The 20143-nt window shown below is 36.4% G+C and overlaps 1 protein-coding gene across 1 annotated transcript in view; it reads left to right on the top strand.

Annotated features, from left to right (window-relative positions):
• LOC134531346 (uncharacterized) overlaps positions 1-20143 on the top strand; it is a 105891-nt gene that overhangs the window by 58089 nt on the left and 27659 nt on the right. The window contains exons 4-6 of the mRNA XM_063367044.1: positions 9066-9141; positions 10013-10071; positions 12040-12246. Of these exons, the coding sequence (XP_063223114.1) occupies positions 9066-9141; positions 10013-10071; positions 12040-12246 (342 nt within the window). The remainder of the gene's footprint in view (positions 1-9065; positions 9142-10012; positions 10072-12039; positions 12247-20143) is intronic.

The raw sequence follows: 20143 nt of genomic DNA, 5'->3' as shown, positions 1-20143 counted from the left end.
TTATTATTAGAGTGCAATCGTTAAAAAATATGTTTAGATAAAGAAAGTAAAAAAAAATAATCTTTCATGTTGGTATCATAAAGATTAAATAAATAAACAAACTGTTTATACAAAACATGTGTAATCTACCAGTTTTTCTACATTTAACCTTTAAAAAGCTTGAATGTATATTTTTAATAAATGTTTTTAGCATTTCTTTCAACAATTTGATCGGTATTGCTCGGTTGCTTGTATGGAACTTCGTACACACACAAGATCTATATCAGCTGAAAATCGTGATGTAACTACTCTTTGCTTGTATTTCATTGATAAAGTCTTGTATTGTTTTTAATAAAGAGATAACTAGGGTAGATGACCATCACTTTTAACAGACCGTCATGACGTCTTGCCTTCCTCATGGGCCACGGTGACCTCAACGATATTGGTATTATCCAGTTACTCGTAGAACGCCAGAATAACGTCAACACTGAGACAGTATGCCGTGTTCCAATACTCAGGAAACTCCAAAAGAATGATAATGCTAACAAAGGTGTACTCTGCTCCAGGTACTCTGAGAACATCAGGAGACAGTCGGCGCTGTTAAAGTATTATTTTTACAAGCTACTAGGAGAACGTCTGGGTCATGTCAACACTAAGATAGTATACTTAGTTCCAGGTACTCAGGAAACTCCAATAGAATGTTAATGTTAATGAAGGTGTAACCTGCGCTAGGAACTCAGTGAAAGCCAATGGGCTGTCAGCACTAAGAAGGCATACTCTACTCGCTGAACAAGCGAGACGGACGAGTCATCCATAAGAGTTCACCACTAGCCCGGAACACCCGCAGTGACTGAGAGATATCAGGCAGTACCATCGTCGGCGTTAAGCTGACTCTCACTCGTCTTGGACTTTTAAAAAAATATATTCATTTTATGTACAGAATGTTTCAAAACCGAGCCAAGATAAACTTTGCATGATCAATATAGGTTTGGTTTTTAAGAACTATTTGATATGTAATTCTACTTGTCCAGTAACTACGGCGAAGTGCCGTCTTTTAATCCAGAAAATAATATTTTGTTTCAAGTATTGCAACCAACTGTGCTATACAAAGTTTAAGTGTCTTTTTAAGGGACCAGGGATATTATTTGTGCAAGATTACTTAAACCAAAGCTTCTGTTTTACAGCCATGGACGATTTTGTCTAGAAGTCCCACCTTAAAAAGTGAGCACAGAACTCGGCTAATTGTGTATGTTGTTTTATATAGATTGAATACACAAATGAATAGCACATTTTGCTTCTATTGTCGGCCCACCCGTGTTTTCCTTTAAAACCCCGTGGTTGTAAAATAGCCACAACAAAGAAGGCAAACAGTACTACGTTTGGCAGGAAGCCCACAGTAGATGGCAGGAAACACAAGTACAAATACAATTGTAAGTCTCTTACCGTCGTTTATTCCTGTGACTCCTGCCCTGAGACTGCCGCACTGAATAATGCGAGGGTTTCAGAGTAGAAAATAAAGTAATATTTACAACTAGAGGCACAACAATATACGAGGGACGTTCTGAAAGTAAGTTTCGTATTTTTTTTTTTCACGCGGATACCTTATTGCCAAAAAAATACACCATTGCATCATGAACTATACACCTTGCACTATTTTTCAACATTGTCTCCGCCAACATTGAGACAGTTGTCGTAGCTTACAGTCAGTTTGAAGACACCACTCTGGTGAAACTCGGTGCCCTGCGATGCAAGGATTTGTCGCACAGTATGCTCCGCCTCAGCATTGTTTTGGAAGTGACATCCCGAGAGTGCGGTTATCAACGCTGGGATAACAGCACACACTTCCATTGGCGACCACGTTGTCAGTACATGTCTGTCTGCCTCGTGATCTGTACTCGAATAACCTCGGGTACTGTGGTCTGCTGCTACTCTCTCTTCTTCGGCCGTCTGCGCATGCGTCATTACTCCTCCGCAGACGGCAATTGTTTCACCTAGAGTACCAACTGCTCTTTCAAAAAAATTTCGATATTACTTTTGGAACGTTCCTCGCGTATACTCGGAAATTATGCGGATGCGTTTACTGTATGATATACACACATATGCTTTCATATTCACTAACGTCTACTATAGAATCTCCTCTTTTTTGTAGTAGGGCAATGTGGTTCGGTCTCTCTACTGCTATTTAGTCGCAGAGGGGAGTGTACAAACAATTGTGATTCACTCATCAAAGCAATGCAAAGGCATGCATGTTTGCAGTCTACCTTGCAACCAAAAGAATCCGGGAAATTTCAGTGTCGTTAGTAATAATGTATCTATACGTAAGATTTAAAAAAAATGCAGACATTTTCCTCTAGGCTATATTCAACATATCAACATAAAGGATGATTGAATTGCATTCCAACGACATGGCGACATTAAATCATTGAAAGCTCAGATATATGTACTGCTTATGTATTACAATGATTTGGATTTTCTTACTGTATTTAAATTTTATGTAGACCCCATCGTATCCACCATAAAAAAATTTAATTTTTTATTTGACACCACTCCATTGATACTAGTATTTTCTTCATTTTTGACAGTAAAGTAACCGAACATGGTTTTAAATAAAAGTATTAAATGTAAGCTTCCTTTTAGGTTGATGTTTGGGAAACTTATAAGTTCTTTTACGCATTTTAATTAATTTACAAAAGTAGGAATTTCACCTAAAGAAGAATGTACTAAGATATGTGTTTATCACATCTCACTCGATTGTAGGACAAAATCTATGGGTGTTCAATAACAAATTCGCTAAAAAAACTAAATTACTGTTACATTGATCATTTCGGGAACTCTACGTAAGTGTATTAGAGTATAAATATCGAAGACGTAAAAATTGGCTAAAATATGATAAATATGGGAATGTTTAAAATATTTATGTTGTTTTAATTAATTTTTATATTTTATATATCCTGAACCAGTTACGGTATCATTCCCATACGCATTACATATCATTCCTTCTGAAATTGTAAATTTTATATTGGTTAGTAAAACAGCGAATATTGAGACTTACTATTGAGGCATATTTAAATTTAAAAGCTCAAGTTTGTTCTAAACTGAACTTACGTGAGTAACTATTCTGATACTGTTTTTGGATTTCTTTGAGAATTATTATTCTGAAAAGCTTAATTGTAAGAAACGTCTATCTAAATGCAGTCTGGGCTGCTACCAACAATCTCTCTGGCCAAATATTTTAACAATGGAATTTTCCAAACAAAGCTATAGAAACCAATTTCTGGTCATTTTGCAAAGGCGATTTATTCGTGTTGCAGTGAGAGCGGATAAAAAAATGCGAAGAATATTGCGCGTTTGTGCGTTTGTAATAATCGATGTACTGTTTGCTGAACTCTGCACGTGCATGCCGACGCCGCAGTTTTACAGGTTAGTTAGTTAGTTAGTTAGTGACTTGTTACCGAGCACGCATAAAACATAAGCTTTCTCGAAATTGGCAGCAAAGTAAGTCAAACTCGTAGCACCTAATTCTTAATTTTTTTGCTTCTAATATTTCGTGTTTTGCACATAATTTTGAATAAATTCATAGTTTAATCATTTATATTTTTATAAAAAATGTAAGTTAATATGTATACACTTAATGTTTTTTTTTGAACTCAATAGCAAAAATTTATATCAATCGTAACAGGTACAGAAAGCCATGGAATCATGTGGTATGGCGCTTTGGATTTAACCGTTCGTATGGAAAGTTCATCTTAAAACACTTTATTTTTAGTATACCATGAATAAAACAATAAAAGTTTTACTTAAACCAATAGAACTTAAGTTTTTTCAGTGTTTTGGAAAAATTACTTTTTTATTGATATATAAATAATATACTAAAAGTAAAGTGCTTCAAGACGGCCACTACATAACTGTATGCCACACGATTCTATTCTTTCAGTAACTGTTAGGACTAACACAAATGTTGACCATTAAGTTCATAATCACCATTAATCAATGACTTTTTAGCAAGAAAAGCCTTTCATAAACAATTATATATGATTATAACATGAATTTATTTAAAATCACGGGCAAAAAGCTCGAAATATTAGAATCAAAATTGTTTAGGATCTACCGCCTTAAGCTCGGTTCACATGAGTCGTAAGCTTCGTTCTCTGATTCACTGAGTGTTAATCGCACTCACTCAAATTAAAAAAAAAACAGCAAATCACCATTTAATTTTTTTTATTCAATCAGTGATTGCTTGTAATTATTTCAGTGACTCGCAGTGATTTCTACTTTTCTTTCAGCGAATTTCCCATGATTGAATATTGTTTCTCAGAGAAATTCACTGACTTTCAGTTATTAGAACCTCTTAAACATAAAATTAACTGAAATTACGCTGTCAGTTATAAATTTAATTTTTTTAAATTTAAATCATGTCGACAATGAAGTCATTTCAGAAGGAAAATATATTTTTAACTTTTACAAAAGAATCCTTTGGAAAGCAGGTGCCAAAAAATAGTATGAAATACGTGTTTCAAGATAATACTGAGTGTTTCTTACGAAAATTGGTGCATATTTTATATTTATTTGATGTTTCGTTAATGCATTTTTTTAACCAGGAAAAGATAATAGAATAATCAACCAAATTGACTTATTTTGTTTTAGTATGCTTATTATGCACCTGTTAATATTGGAAAGTTACTCTGGGTACGATTTATAAATAACTTTAAGTATTGAAGTTACCTGGATAACACAAAGCATAAATGCCCGGGTTATAATCCGGGAAAATCAATAATAACTGCGAACACTTTTTTGAAGTGATACAGCTGTTTTAATATAAATGTACTAAGTAAAAATATCCATAATTTATTATAAATATGACTGATCTATTTACAAAAGAAATTTACAGTGTATAGACGATGATACATAACACTCCCAAACAGAACAGCAACATTGCATATTGTAAGAAACTATCCCAGCTTTTTGTCCGGAGAAATTTAGGGTAAAATCTAAAAAACAGAAATCAAGATGACCAGGATAGAATGTCAGCCCACCTCCTCTGGAAATTAAGGTTAGTGTCTCTAGTGTCTCTAGTGTCTCACCTAGCTGCATTATAGTGAGTAGGACTAGAGTATAATTTAATGCTTATCAAGTACGACTGTCACGACATTCCAATATGCTGTGAGGACAAATTCATTAAAAGTTTCACTTTTAAAAACATAGTACTGAGGAGAGTATCAGTAATATCTTGTTGTAGATTTACAAATACAAGTATAGAATATTTACAATACCTACTTATAGAATACTAAACGTTTAAGTGAAGAAGCAGTTTGAATCATAGTTTCTCAAATTTTGGTAGACTTGGAGTGAAAGCATATTTTTTTTTGCACGTTCCACAAAAGTTCCTTTGGAAATATAAGACTTTTGATTTGCACTACTATAATAAAATATTTTGGCAACATTTCTCCATTACATTTCCTTGTGTAACGTGTTTAACGCTATTTTTTTAGTTTTCAATTGACTACTTTTAAAAGATGCGTAAGACTGCTAGGGAGTACTTAAAAATCAGAAAGAAGAATAGTTTTGAATTTTTTATTCTTCTGTAGCACGTTAGCACTGTTGGCAAACAAAGTATTTTTTAAATCTTCCCATGAACCATTAATATCAAAATTCTGCACGACGAGATAAAAAAAAAGTAAAAAAGAGGATCCCTGGCGGGTAGACAATCTTGCACACATTGTACAACTTCAGTATAGTTAGTATTTTTCCGCCAGGGTGACTTTTTGTTTCTTGGGGCGAAGTATAGTTAAAAGATGTAACAATTAAAACACTATTTTTACTGGGGGGGAAATGTTACCGAGTCTTTCAATACTTGCTAGTAACGTGTAATATCTAACCTAGGTAACGATCAAATTAATGTGTTCACGTGTTGCAAATACACTTATAAAAAATAAGAAAATCAGATAAAAATTTAACGAGAATTCTTTAAAATAATGTCCTGCGTGATTTCTATTCGAAACTAGTGTCTTCAGCGACATTATTTGGGGAATGCATTATCGGAGCAGCTACGTCGACCATCAAATCATTCAGTTACCAAGGCGAAAGGTTAAACTATATAATGAAACGGCTCCGATAAAAAAGAAAAAGACTTGAAAAAGTACTTTATCTCCGGCTTTGGACCAGGAATTTTATTAAATTACTGCTCAACTTGTTAAAATTCACTAAACCGTTAGTACCATAAGGTTGTCATATGGCTTTGTAAACTTTGGTTCACGCCATCGCTACAGATGGCAGCACCTGGTTAAACATTTCTGTTCCATGTGACTTCCGTTCCTTTCCCGAAATTACTCCCGCCAAATACTGTATACCGAGAGCTAAGATGTTACACGTCAAAAATTTTAGTACCTTAATTTTAATTTTTTACTTTATTTAAAAGTTACAAAATGTAAGTAACAAAACTATAAGTAAATAAATAGCTGAATATTTTAAATTAAGTAAATTCTCTCATAATAAGGAAGTTCATTTCTCTGATAATAATTAAGATTTATTTTTTTTCAATTAAATTTAATTTTATATACTTTTAAAAACTACAATACTGGCTTTTTTTTAGAATGTTAAAGTATAAAACAATTCGCATGTATTAAATGTTATTTTACTATGAAATCGTATCCATAATAATAATAATAATGCACGTAAACATAAAGCATACTATTCACACTCAAACACAAGCTAGCTTTTGTGAGTGTTATTTCCTGTACAATAATCTGTTAATATGTAAATTATGGAAAAGATAAAACAATAATGAAAAATACCTATGATGTGGATATGAGTATCAAAAACTACAACAATATATTTTTTCTCAAAAACTTAAAATGATGCTCTTTTTTCCTATGTAAAAACTTTGTAGTTGACAACTTCAATTATAAAGCACATATCATCAGTGTTGTATTACCTGTGCATAATATATACATACCAAATTAGCTATAAGTCGCAAAAAACGAAATAATAGTCATGGAAAACGGCATCTTTTGTTTATGAACTGCAGGTAGACTCATTAACGCCTAGGGGTGCGCAATTACGTGCACAAAAGTGTTCAGCGAGTTGCATATCACCAGGCGGTTGTAGAGAAACGCTTCCTATCATTATATACGTCTGTTACTCGCGGGAAAATGAGATAATTGTTTAGAATGCGACATTATGAGTTAATTAACGAAATTTATTGTATTTAAAAAAGATCATCATTGTTCTATTTATTGGAGGGGCATTTGTCCTAAGTTATCACGTACATACGGTATAAATAATATGTATGTTTAATACATTTGTATAAAAAGAAATAAAATGATTACAATCCAAATATAATTTTAAAAAATTGGTTGTCTGCAAAGTTGGTTTACCTACGATAGTTTAACGTGACAACGTCATAACAAAACATTGATGAAATGATTGCATAATTTATAAATAAAATTGAATGATTTTTCTTTTTGATAAAAGAATAAATACTTGAAATTATACTAGTATTCAGATTTTTTAAATGCAAGATTAATTAACCTTTATTGGCGAAATTGTTGTTATTATAAGCAATGAAAACCACATTAACTTTTAACTTAACTTTATAAACAGTCGACGAAACAGTTCACGTGTAGATGTAAGTTGTGTGCTGCCGCTGTCTTTATTCTCCTCGGACGCATAGGCCAATCGAGTGGAAGAGAGATAGTTGCAACGCAAGCGTACAATGAGCGTAACGGGACACAGCTTAACGGAACAATGTGCGTAACGGGACATTTTATCGTGCGTGCAGGCGTAAAGTCATTTTAAGGAACGATAGTTTAACGTGACGTCAAAACAAAACATTGAGACCTGCAAATTCTTCGATATCTCATCGTGTCAGGCTATACTTCACAAACGTGTGCATAATCAAGTCGACGATGTCTTCATCGTCTTCAACCATCTCTCCGGGTCGCACATGGTTTGGTGTTTGTCGGGGAATTCCTGTCAAATAATGCGCGATGCATTTACGAAGGCCATTCAAGTGTAGAAACTGTTATAGTATAGACTGTTGCATCTGATAAATTTAATCCTACGGGTCCTTCTTCACAGGGCAGCGTGGTGGTCAAATATTCCCCGAAATGGTTCAATGTTAACGGGAATGTAGGCCTATATGTATAAGTGAGGCAAGATGATAAGTGCGACGCTATCTCGTATTTCTAGTGCGGTATAGCCTCTAAGCATAAGGCTCTGAACTGGCGTGCAGTCTCCTTGTCGTCACAGGAAAACGGTGAAATTTGAGCGGTGACCGTAACATTATACGGTGGAGAAATTAATATAAAGGTGTTTTGCAAATCTTTTAAGTGCATTCAAGAATCTGTGCCGGTTATTTACGACTAAAATTATTCTGAAAACACGCCTTTTTGCTATTTTCAATATTCTAAAAATACAGTTTATAAATTTAATCAGAAATCAAAAAGTAATTTTCGGCCTTCAGCGAATTCTTAAATGCATTTCGTAAACAGACCACATTCAGACATCTTGAGTAGTTTTGAAACTACGTAGTTTTTTCTGAAGCTCTGCACACGGTATGTGCGCCTGGGCAGACGGCGCCTTAAAGTGATAGCGTATCCCGGTATATTTGCCATTTCAAAGTATTTTTTTTTTAATGAAACAGAAAAATTCTTGTTAAATCACAGATATTTTTAAATTTACATGAAAACAACTGTATCACTTCAAGATAGTGTTCGCAGTAATACTGGGTTCGGATTCTTTCCCGGGCACTCCTGCTTTGTGTTGTCCCAGTACCTCCATTAGTTAAAGTTATATGTATACTTATCCCTTAATTGCTTAACAGAAGAAACTGCGCATGTTGATAAGCATATGAAAATCAAACTATCCCCATTATTGAATACTTAGTATTATCTCAAAAAATAATCAAACCATGTGTCGTACAAAAGTGACATTATCTTTCTTGCAGGATTACGAGTTATTTCTTGACAACTGTTTGCCAATGGAATCTTTTGTGAAAGTACAGGGAAATATTTGTTTCTGTGTGTGGTTTCCCACCGCGCCTGAACTACGGAAATGCCTCGCCCCTGAGGTCGGAAGCATTGTTTCAGCGGGAGTCCGGTGGTGGAGCTCCCTGGCGCTGCCATCGCCGGGCGAGCCAGCCCGCGGGCCAGCGGGGGAGCGGGGGTGAGTACTGATCGTGGGTGCCGGGACTCTGAGACTGTGGACACTTCCCGGACACTGGTGAGCGCCGCGGCAGGCTGGTGGTGCGACGAGCGGAGCTCGAGCCAGGGTCGTCGAGCAGGGCACGCACAACCGTCCACGTGCACCGGACAGCAGTTCCGTGAGGCAGCTGAACATCCTGCCCCGTGTCGTGTCAGCTCTGGCAGTGTGATCAACATCGAAGGAACATCCGTGCTCGACATCGCGGCCGGCGTGTTCTCCTAGGTTTTGAGCGATGCGCAGATTTAAAAAAAAAGTCTGAACTTTTACAAAATATTCCTTAAGAAACCAGTTCACAAGTAAGTATTCCTAAATGTAGATGAAATAATGTTGTTTTTTTCTAGCCATGGAAAAGATTATCTAATGTTCCACAATTGGAATATTTTCATGCTCGCAGTTAATACTACAAAGCTATTGAGATATCGGTTAAAAATACCTCTGGCTAATGAAGGTACTGAAACAACACAAATCATAAATTCCCGGGTAAGAATACGAACGCAGTATTACTGCGAACACTATTTGGCAGTGATATAGCTATTTTCGTGTAAATGTATAAATTTACGGATTACTGTTATTTTTAAATTAATATTTTTTTTCTTTTACAATAAGAATGTGCAGTGCAAGTCATATTCGGATGCCAAGTTATATTACATGGGTCAATAAGTCTGGAGTAAAGCATTTGAATAAATAGCACGTGAAAAAAAATAGCTAGCAAATGAACGATTTGTTAACTATAAATAAAATAAGACCACCAAATAATTATATGAAATAACACAAACGAGATTTGTCACTCAGTTTCCGTGTCAGAGCCGCGTGCTGTTTCCCTCCCGGCCAGGAGTCACAGAGACTGAGCTGACCCGCCTGCGCCCGTACTCGCCATTTGCCAACAGCACTGTCAGTGTAGACCGATGTGAACCAAACACACACTCTTTAATGTGTGTCTTAGCTCTCGGTATACTGTATTTGGTAGGAGTAATTACTTGAATCGGAAGTCGAATTGAACAGATATGTTTAACGACGTTGCTGACATTTGTGGCGAATAACAGAAACCAAATTTAACAAAGCAAAAAGGAAACTTTATAGTGTTAACTGTTTAATGAATTTTTAACAAAATTGGCCTTTTATTAGGGTAATATAATTCCTTGTCGAAAATCAACCAGAGTGTAGTAATTTTTTTTAAATTTTGTTTTGCATTTATCGGAGTCGTATCTTTGTATAGGTTCACATTTCGCTCTGCAAATCGCATAATTCGGTAGTCCACGTAGCTGCTCTAGCAACGAATTCTAGCGGCGTGTTATACATCTCTGGCGAGTAGATACTTAAAGAATTGCTCACAATTTTTGTTAAATATAATTTAATGTCAGCAAATGCAAACCCACTAAAAATGAAATAACAAACAAATACTGCATTAAAATTCAGATGTACAGAGCGCTATGAGTTGCAGGAAGCAAAGTTTCCTGATTGTACGACAGCTCCAGTCAATGACGAACCTTTGCGCCACATGCTCCTGGATTCAAATTGTTAAATTGATATAACTTTCAGTACAGAAATCATATATCCTTTCGTGGTTAGAAGCAGAATTATTGTTTTATGTACAAAAACTAGTAACCTGCATTTGTTAATTATTTATTGGCTTGGAATGGGGCTGCAAACTGTTGATAAAAATTAACTAAATAATGACTAGCATGGAAAAAATAATAATATTTTAGCTGACATTTTTACGTGAATATTATTTAAATTTTAATCAAAACATTTGCACGTGATAAAAGCACGCCTCGCCTCTCGCTAAGATATTATTCGTTCCAAACCCGGCTTGTTTGGAGAAGGAATTTTCACAACTTGGAGGAGTTTCACACCAAGGCCAGATGCTGCTCCATGATCTCCATTTCTTACCTACAGAGATAAAAAAAATGTCTGTACTTTTACACAAGATTCCTTTGGAAACCAGTTCCAATAAATGTTTTTTTGTAATACTACAAATTTATTGTAACTGTGTATGAGAAATAGCTATGGGTATTTTTTTCATTTCTGAAATACGTTTTTGAGATAATTCTGAATATTTCTCTCGAAAATCGGCACATAATTTTATATTTAATTAATGTTTTATTCTAGCATAATTTTTAAACCATGGTACAGACCATAGATTATTCAATTATTGTACTTTATTTTGTTTTGTTACGCTTGTATATGTGCACAGTTAAAACGGGAACGGTTTACAAAATACTTTATCTATTGAAGGTACTGGGACAACACAAAGCATAAATTACCGGGTAAGAATACAAACCCAGTGTTACCAGGAACCCATTTTGTAATGATACAGTTGTTTTCGTTTAAATGTACAAGTATACAAATATCTGCTATTTTACATGAATATGTCTGTTTCATTTACAAAACATAAACACAAACACATTGTATAAACGTTTCCCTGGGCTTGACGACTACATCGTATGGCCTATACAATATTCAGCTTTGTTAATTGGCTTAAAGTATGAGAACCATCATGAATGCTTGAATAAAACATGAAATAAAAATAAAATTGTGTGTAAATTTTTGTAAGAAATATTCAGTATTATGTAGAAAAAAATGTATTTCATGTATGCAAAAATAACCATAGTCATGTGTTGAACAAGGTTGCAATATATTTTTTGTAGTATTACAAACTATTTCTTGGCAACTGGTTTCCAAAGGAATATTTTGCAATAGTCCAGAAAAGTTTTTTCCCTATGTACTTAAGTTACTTTAGTTCACACCTTGGTGTGAGAACAACACGAGCTGTGCACACCGGCAATGTTTTCCCACTACGTTAACAAGGTCATTAAGACCTGAGTCAGTGGTGTTGATGAAGCGTGTCTTGTGTTGCAGATGGTGTACGTGCTGGTTGGTTTGGTCAGCCTCCCTCTGCTGGTCACCGTGCTGTGGCTGCTGCGCCAGTTGTGGCGCATGCTGGCCTCCTGCGCAGGCCGGGGCTGCCCCGCCACAGCGCGCTGCGCCAGTCGGCCCGACCATGGCCTGGAGGAGGTCGTGATCATACCCGCCGACCACCAGTTGCACGGCTCAGTTCCTCAGGGCGTGCCGTCTTCTAGCAGTGCCCTGCTGCGTGATAGGCCACTAGCATCTTCCCAACAACAATACCATTTCTCACCTGTTTCTCTGATGGAAGAGATGTTGCTTGCGTCGACTCGTGAACAGATACAGAGTGCATCAACACCTGGTGACGCACAACTGGTGACCTGCCACAACCAAATGCTCTTGTATTCAACGGCTGCTCAAGTGGAATGTGTTAAGGGGTTATTCGCTGATTACCAGTCTCCTAGCCGTCACACAGAAGAGACGGAAGTAGAGGCCACATGCGACCAGGATCAAGCGGTGCTTTCACCTCCGAAGCAGGATTTGGAAGCGTTTTCTATCCCTGATGCCTTCGCTCCTGCCGATACCGACAGTGACAACACACAGTATACCCAGGAGTTACGGGTGAGTATAATAATAACTATAATCATCACGAGGATAAAACCAATGCCAAGGTAAACATTCTCAATGTATTTTATTGCAAAAAAAATCATTGGGGTGCATTATGTCATTAGTTATAAATATGGTATTGACAGATATGCGTAGAAGAATTATCATTTGATAATATCTTAAATAGCACCCTTCGCTTTTTTTGCAATAAATAAGATTTTTTTCTTATTTATACTATTCTTAACTCAAATTTATTAAAATTTATTTTCTTTTTTTTAATGGGATTTTCTATTAAACAGTATATTTTATTTTTTATGCTATTATTATTTTTCATTTTTAGTTGGATTTTATATAAAAGCATCTTTTTAGTTTTTTCAACTATTATTTATTTTTCATTTTTTAGTTGTTTTTCTTTATTACATCAATATACTATTAAAATGAGTTTGAGTAAATATTGGCTGCTTTAAATATATAATTCGATATAGCGTGTTGAATAACTATAGTACACAATATTTTAAATTACATAATATGAAAATCAATGATTTTAAATAAAATCGGGAAATCATTCATGTATAATTCTAAGTCGGTAACTTATCCGAGAAATAAGCAATTTGGGCGCCTGCTGCCTCCCTTGGATGAGATAACTGGATCTCAGGTTCCCTCTCCGAAAATTTCATCTTATTAAAAGTCGGTAACTTATCCGAGAAATAGTTGATCGGCACACCTGGTAGTTTCCCTTCTTGGTCTTGGCGCAAAGACACTACCAGGTTAAGAAAAAAATCGCTAATCCTGATTATCCTATTAAGTATAACGGGTCTAACTGTTCAAAATATAGTATTGTCATCGATCCTTGATAAGTACGCAAAATTTCGAGTTAATCCGACATTTTGAAGGAGGACAAAATAATGTTCAATGTTTCCGTTACATACTAACATACATACATATTGAGTTCATAAAAGCTTATCAAAAAAGAACCAACAGGTGCCTGACATCCCTGGATGTAGAATGAAATGATTTATATCCTTGGGACTCTGTGGTTGGAGAATATTAAGAAGATATTGTCGGCTAACGACAATGTGCCCCACATTTTCACTTTCGATGATCCTAGATCCGAATCCTCTAAACTCAATGAAAAGTTTGTATGCTTAAATAAAATATTCGTGGCGAGGAGTCTCAGGAGACTTTTACCCTGATGATGAGTGCTGAAATATCAAACGAAACGTTGGTGAACACTTCACTTTTAACGTAGCCAAAGCTAAGAAATAATTATACTTTTTGTTGTAATTTTAGAAGGGAATATATACTTGACCCAACAAACTGTTTCGTAAACTCGACTGTTTATATCAAACAAAGTTTTTTTTTGTCAGTGAGAGTGCTTGAAATATCTTATCGCTACACTTCTATATTCCCGAAGTGAGTTTGGTGTAACGAGGAACACAGCCAACTATAAAAACCAGAAATATTTTTAGCAAAGCATGGGATCTGAAGATGATGGCACCACTAGTTTATCACTAACGCAATCCACGTCAGACCTCCAAGGATAAATTTGGGAACTCTATTATGTTGTCATCCAGGGTCACTATACTAAGCCTTTTATACTCTGGTTTAATATCCAATGTTAGTGGGATAAACGAGCACGGTTGCGAAGACCGTTAATTATCGTCTGCCGCAAGGCGCCAAACGGAGCTGCGTTGTTTCTTTTTTGTGAGTAGAGAAAGTGGTATTCCACATATAAGTTTTACTGCGTGATTAATTTCAGAATACTGGTTCATGTTAACAAAGTTTCTTTTTTGATTAACTAGTATTTATAGTCTTCCTGCTGATGACTGGGCCAATGAAAATCAGTACCTGTACAATTGAAAGATGTATTTACTTTATTATTTCGTTTATTTTGGTTCTTCCCTTGTCAACAAAGAGGTCATTGCAAACAGACAAACACAATGCAAGTCAGGGAAGCAGGGGTAAGTAATCGGCATTGGCCTACAGTAAAAAAAAAAAACAATTCTAGGATTTTTTTCGAGTGATTTCAGGAAAACTTGTAAAACATTAATCAGAATTTATGTTTTAGTATTCAAACCCGATTCATCCAGAAAGCGAGTATATTTTTTTAACCTAAGTTCCACTTTCCTCGGTACTACTTTTTTATTGAACGTTACGCATTTGAAAAATAAGGCACTCTGTTAAAAATTATTCCAACCCGGGGATTAAGAAGAAGCTACAGAAATTTGGTCAAATTACTTATCCCATAAGATTTCTGTAAAATTAAGCTGTCTTTGATCATTTTCGCGATAAATCATACTAACTCATCACTTGCAAGCAGAATAAGGTGACATTGTTTTGATTATGCTTGTCACACTGAAGTATTTCTAGTCAGGTAAATTCCACGCACTAATACGTAGCTTAAATGGTATTCATAATGGTCCGCTCAGCTTATTTTCCGGATGTAAAGCCAATTATTATTATTTTCTTGTGATAATGCTTGAAATTACATGATATAAAAATCAATGGTTCGATTGTTAGTTAACATTTTAATATGCTCTGTTTACCAAGTCAAGACACTACTGGGTCCAGTGCTGTAGCTTGGTTTGACGGGTAGAATCTAAAATAAGTGCTAAGTAGAAGAATATATGTGTTTTAGGCGTTACGTTAAATTATATCCCCATTTAGTTTGTTATTACACACATCAATGTTATTAAATTACAGATTTAACAGGAAAATCGTGATTTTCGCCCACAGGATAAATTCATTAGCATTTAAGTTGATTCATACTAAAATTATCACAAATCTGAGGCTTCAACTTACTGCCAGCTTTTATTTATTTTTGAAGCACTCACCGGACCATTCTCGTGACTCACAAATCGGTTATCGGTTTTTCTCAACTAAGTAAAGTCCATAATAATGTATGACAGTAACAGTTTTGTATTCATATGCAAATTATGTATGTGTGTTTCAGAAAATCAGCTTTATGAATTCAACATTTTCAGCAGTTGTGACAGCCAGCCTCTCTAGCCTTAGGTCACTGCAAAGGACGTGGTGGGTTTTGGCTTCTATTACGCCCTATTGGCTCCACGACATCACTCAACGCCGAAACATCCAGCTTACCTATCTGAGAAGAGTGGGGGAGGTGTTTCAGGCTTACCCTCCCGAACACCGACAAGAATCGCCATTTTCTCCGAGAGAAGAGGCCTTTGATATTTATTCTCCTGAACAACTGGTAGTCGACACATCGTTTCCGAGGAAAGAGGTATGTGAGACCTATCTCCCCGAGCAGCTGCATGAGTCACCATCATCTTTGAGGGAAAAGGTCTATGAGACATATCCTCTTGAACAGCTGCAAGCATCAACATCATCTTCAAGGAAAAGGGCTGTTGATACTTATCCTTCCGAGCAGCTGCAAGACTCACTATCATATTTGAGGGAAGATGTCTATGAGACATATCCTACCGAGCTGCATGAAGCACCATTATCTCCATGGGAAGAGACTTTTGGCACTTATCCTCTTGAGCAGCTGCAAGATTCGCGTTCACCTTTGAGGGAAGAGGTCTACGAGACTTATCCTCTTGAACATATGCAACCATCAACATCATCTTCAAGGGAAAGGGCTGTTGATACTTATCCTCACGAGCAGCTGCAAGACTCACCATCATCTTTGAGGGAAGAAGTCTATGAGACATATCCTACCGAGCTGCATGAAGCACCATTATCTCCATGGGAAGAGACTTTTGGCACTTATCCTCCTGAGCAGCTGCAAGATTCGCGATCACCTTTGAGGGAAGAGGTGTACGAGATTTATCATTTTGAACATCTGCAAGCCTCAACATCATCTTCAAGGGAAGGGGCCTTTGATGCTAATCCTCTTGAGCCGATTCAAGAGATTCCATTCCCTTTGAAGGAAGAGGTCTATGAAACATATCCTCCAGAGCAGCTGCATGAGTCACCATCATATCTGCAGGAAGAGGCCTTTGAGAAGTATCCTACTGAATACCTACATGTATCGACATTGTCTACGAAGAAAGAGGTCTTTGAGACTTATTCTCTTGAACCGCTGCAATCATCATCATTTCCGAGGGAAGATGTGAATGAGACTCGTCCTTCCGAACAGCTGCAAGTGATATCAGCACACATGAGAAACAAGAGTTCTGGTCCCCTTACCTACTATAAGCTACAACTACCACCGTTTCCTCCACAACAAGTTCCTTTGACAGAAGTGGTGTATGAAACGTTTACTCCTTTGAAAGATGATATTGTCACTACCCCTTCAGAATAAAGAGTCACTTTTGCGATAAACCAATGACCGTGTTTCTATCACACCTTAAGGACAATTTTTTTTTAGACCATTTCCTAGACCAAATGCACATGTAATCATATTTCCCATGGGTGAGTGGTAACAGTACCACTGACAAGCATACTTTCCCAAGAAGCAATTTGAGGTCACAGTAGCCATTCTTCAACTGAATGGTTACGGTGAGCCTTAGAACATCAGCGTACATTGTACAACGATTTAAAAGGAACATTACGACAGCTTCGATGCCAAACCGATTGATCTAATGATTCCGTAGAACTAAATTGCCGCTGTGATCTATTAGTCGAAAAGGGGACTAGGGCATGCCAAAAAGAATCATTTCTTCGTGATGTCAACTCTAAATAATCTACTTATCTTACAAATAAAAATCATTAATTTTCTTTAGCAAACATCAAACATGCGCAACCTGGTTGACATTCAGATAATGCCAAAGAGTGGATCTTTACGCCACCCATTCTTATTGTTAGAGACATCCTTGGCCTGATAAATGACTTGAAAGAGGCATTATTTAAAAATATATTCTGGCTTTATAGATTTCCGTTTATTATACAGTGGTCACATATGTGTAGCTAAAACCAGGAGATTAAAATTTGAGATCATTCACAAAATATCATTTCCAAATAAGAAGCTGCTTTAAACTACTGAATATCAGTGAAATTCCACTTATTTATAGTAAATGAATTTACCTAATTTGCTGTTTTTAACAGTTTTTTTAAGAGTCCACTTTTACTTTTAAAAGCATGAAATAAATCTAAAAATAAATACCATCGTAAAGGAACCTAAGCTTATTGTCCTAAACTATGTCACATCAAAGTTCTTTATGAATAATTCGCGCATTTGATTTAGTATTATAAATAGCGTGGCAATCCATTTGTTAAAGAACATAAAAGAAAGAACAACCAAAAATATATGCTAACTAGCTCATCAGGATGTTGCTGATATCGCCGTTGTGATTTAAAAGTTTTACATGACGGGAAGAATGATGTGTCTTATAACGTGAAGTGTTTGAAGCACGTTAGTAATGTAAAATCAGCCGAGAAAAAAAAATCAACAGTTTATTTTCTACGAGCCATACCAGAACCACGGATGTGATTCAAGTGGAATGCTGTTTCACCAGTTTTTTTTTAATAGAACATAACAGTTCGTTTAGTTTAGCAGATCACACTGAAAATTTGTTCCCGAAAATATTTCTGACTTCAGACACAAAAAAAGTATACTTGCCGGTCCAAAAAAACCGGTTGCTATATTCAAAGAAATGGCATCGGGAACCAATAAACGGCAATTTCTCAAAATCCAGTAATAATTTAGAAACGCTGTTTGCAGGGTAAATATAGGAATGTCTTTAGAGTTCAAAAGAAGTATTTTCGGAATGTTATTTCGTTTACGGAAAAGCCGTGATTTAAGAATATTAATATAGATTTGAACAATATAGACTCCACATACTTTTTTTTGGTTAAACTTGTGTACATGCATGTGACGTTTTTAAATAATATTAATTGTAATCAAAATTAAAGTATTATATCACTTGGTAAATTCACCTATATTTGAATCGATAAGCCCTGGTTTTATTTGGTTTTGTTTTTTAAAGTATACTTTAATTAGTTCTTCAGTTATTAAGTATATTTTTACAGGTATGCATCCATTAAACTATTGTTGTGTTAAGGATGTCGCTTTAATTATGGTCCGTGTTTCACTAACATTGATTTAATCATCCCGTATGATTTACGCAAAATTTTGGTTTTTATTTCAAATCTTACTGATGGTGTTTTTCCAAGTTGGCAAGTATATTGTGTTGGCTGCGGTCGGCTACGGTTAAGTTAAGTGGTCTCTCAGAGCTTTACGAGCAAGCCCTAGGATACGCAATCTGAAACAGGTGGACTTGTAATAGCATTAATATGCTCCGGCACAAGCCTGGAGTGTAGTAAAGTTTGGATAGGAACCTGGTCGGATCATGGGCTTTCTGTGAACACCATTCGGTATATCCGAAGGGGGTTTACAGATTCCTATAGACTCGGATAGGCACCTGTGGTTCCTCTCTGGAGGACTTGCCAGTGAGGAAGCCACTAGTTTGCTGAACGGCATCGGCGTGTTAGTGCCGATGTTGGAATAGGTGACCTCTGCCTCTCGACATTGCCTCCACCGACGCCTCTGGGCTGCGATGAAACGGCGTATCTGTTTCCGTCGCCATTTGGGGCCACGCCTTGCTCCGTCGCATTCATCCCCTCTCGGGGAGTCATGCCGGCCCTCAAGAGTTCAGGAACTCGCGCGTTGTAAATCAAGTGAAGCGAAAGCTTTGAACAAGGTGCCCGTGCTGTTTGCTCTGAGGCACCGGAGCTAAGGGAGTGTATGAGGGGCAGGCCCCACGGAACTAGTTTCCGAGGTATATCATGCATCGTAGACTATGGCAGTTACCGTATTAGTTTACAGACTAACAGACTATACAAGCCCGCAGGTACTTAAAATGTTTAGGCAGTAGTGCAAGGTGACCCGTCCTGATTTATGAAACTCCGTTGAAGTTTTCTGTACCAGCCGAGGTCACAGGGTGAGGATATGCACTAGCAGATGGTGGTTTTTACCGCGTAGAGCACGTCCAGATGGATCCTTACCCTGTTGAAGGGCGGACGCAGTGAGCAGCGAAACAGCTATGGTACTAGCCTGGAAAGGTTTTTACGTTATATGGGTGGCCCGGCTAAGCACACAGAGAAAGGTTAAAAAAGACAATGTTCCTTAGGAATTTTTCATTACTATGGTTGCTTCTACGTTTTTTTTTTCAGTTTAATTTTAATTTGGAAATAAAAGAGTTTGTTAAAATAACTTTGTTTATTTCTTTCCAAAAAAATATTTTTTCTCATCATTACATGGCATTAGTACACAATTTTACACATGAATTTAGTTCGAAAGCTTTGTTACTTGCACAGTTTTGAAATGTGATAGGATGTGGTCCAAATACATACCACAGCACCATACATCTTGCCGTTGATGGTAGAGGAGTCTTGGTACTGGCCAAAAAAAAATATATATATTTTAGTTTAACATATTTTAGTTTGACATAACTCAAGGTACCGTCCATCGCGGACCTGAATCACGCGAAATCAAGCCGATGCCGACGCATAGGGCCTAAATTTCTAATTAAATTCTCCGAATATACAGTATTTATGAAAAAAAAATAATCATGGCCCCAGACCCTAGGCGTTAAGTTGTCCCTTA

The sequence above is a fragment of the Bacillus rossius genome, chromosome 3 (genome assembly GCF_032445375.1).
Source record: "Bacillus rossius redtenbacheri isolate Brsri chromosome 3, Brsri_v3, whole genome shotgun sequence".
Taxonomy (NCBI): Eukaryota; Metazoa; Arthropoda; class Insecta; order Phasmatodea; family Bacillidae; genus Bacillus; species Bacillus rossius.
Note: the sequence above shows the minus strand (reverse complement) of the source record. Positions and strands in the feature narration are given on the sequence as shown.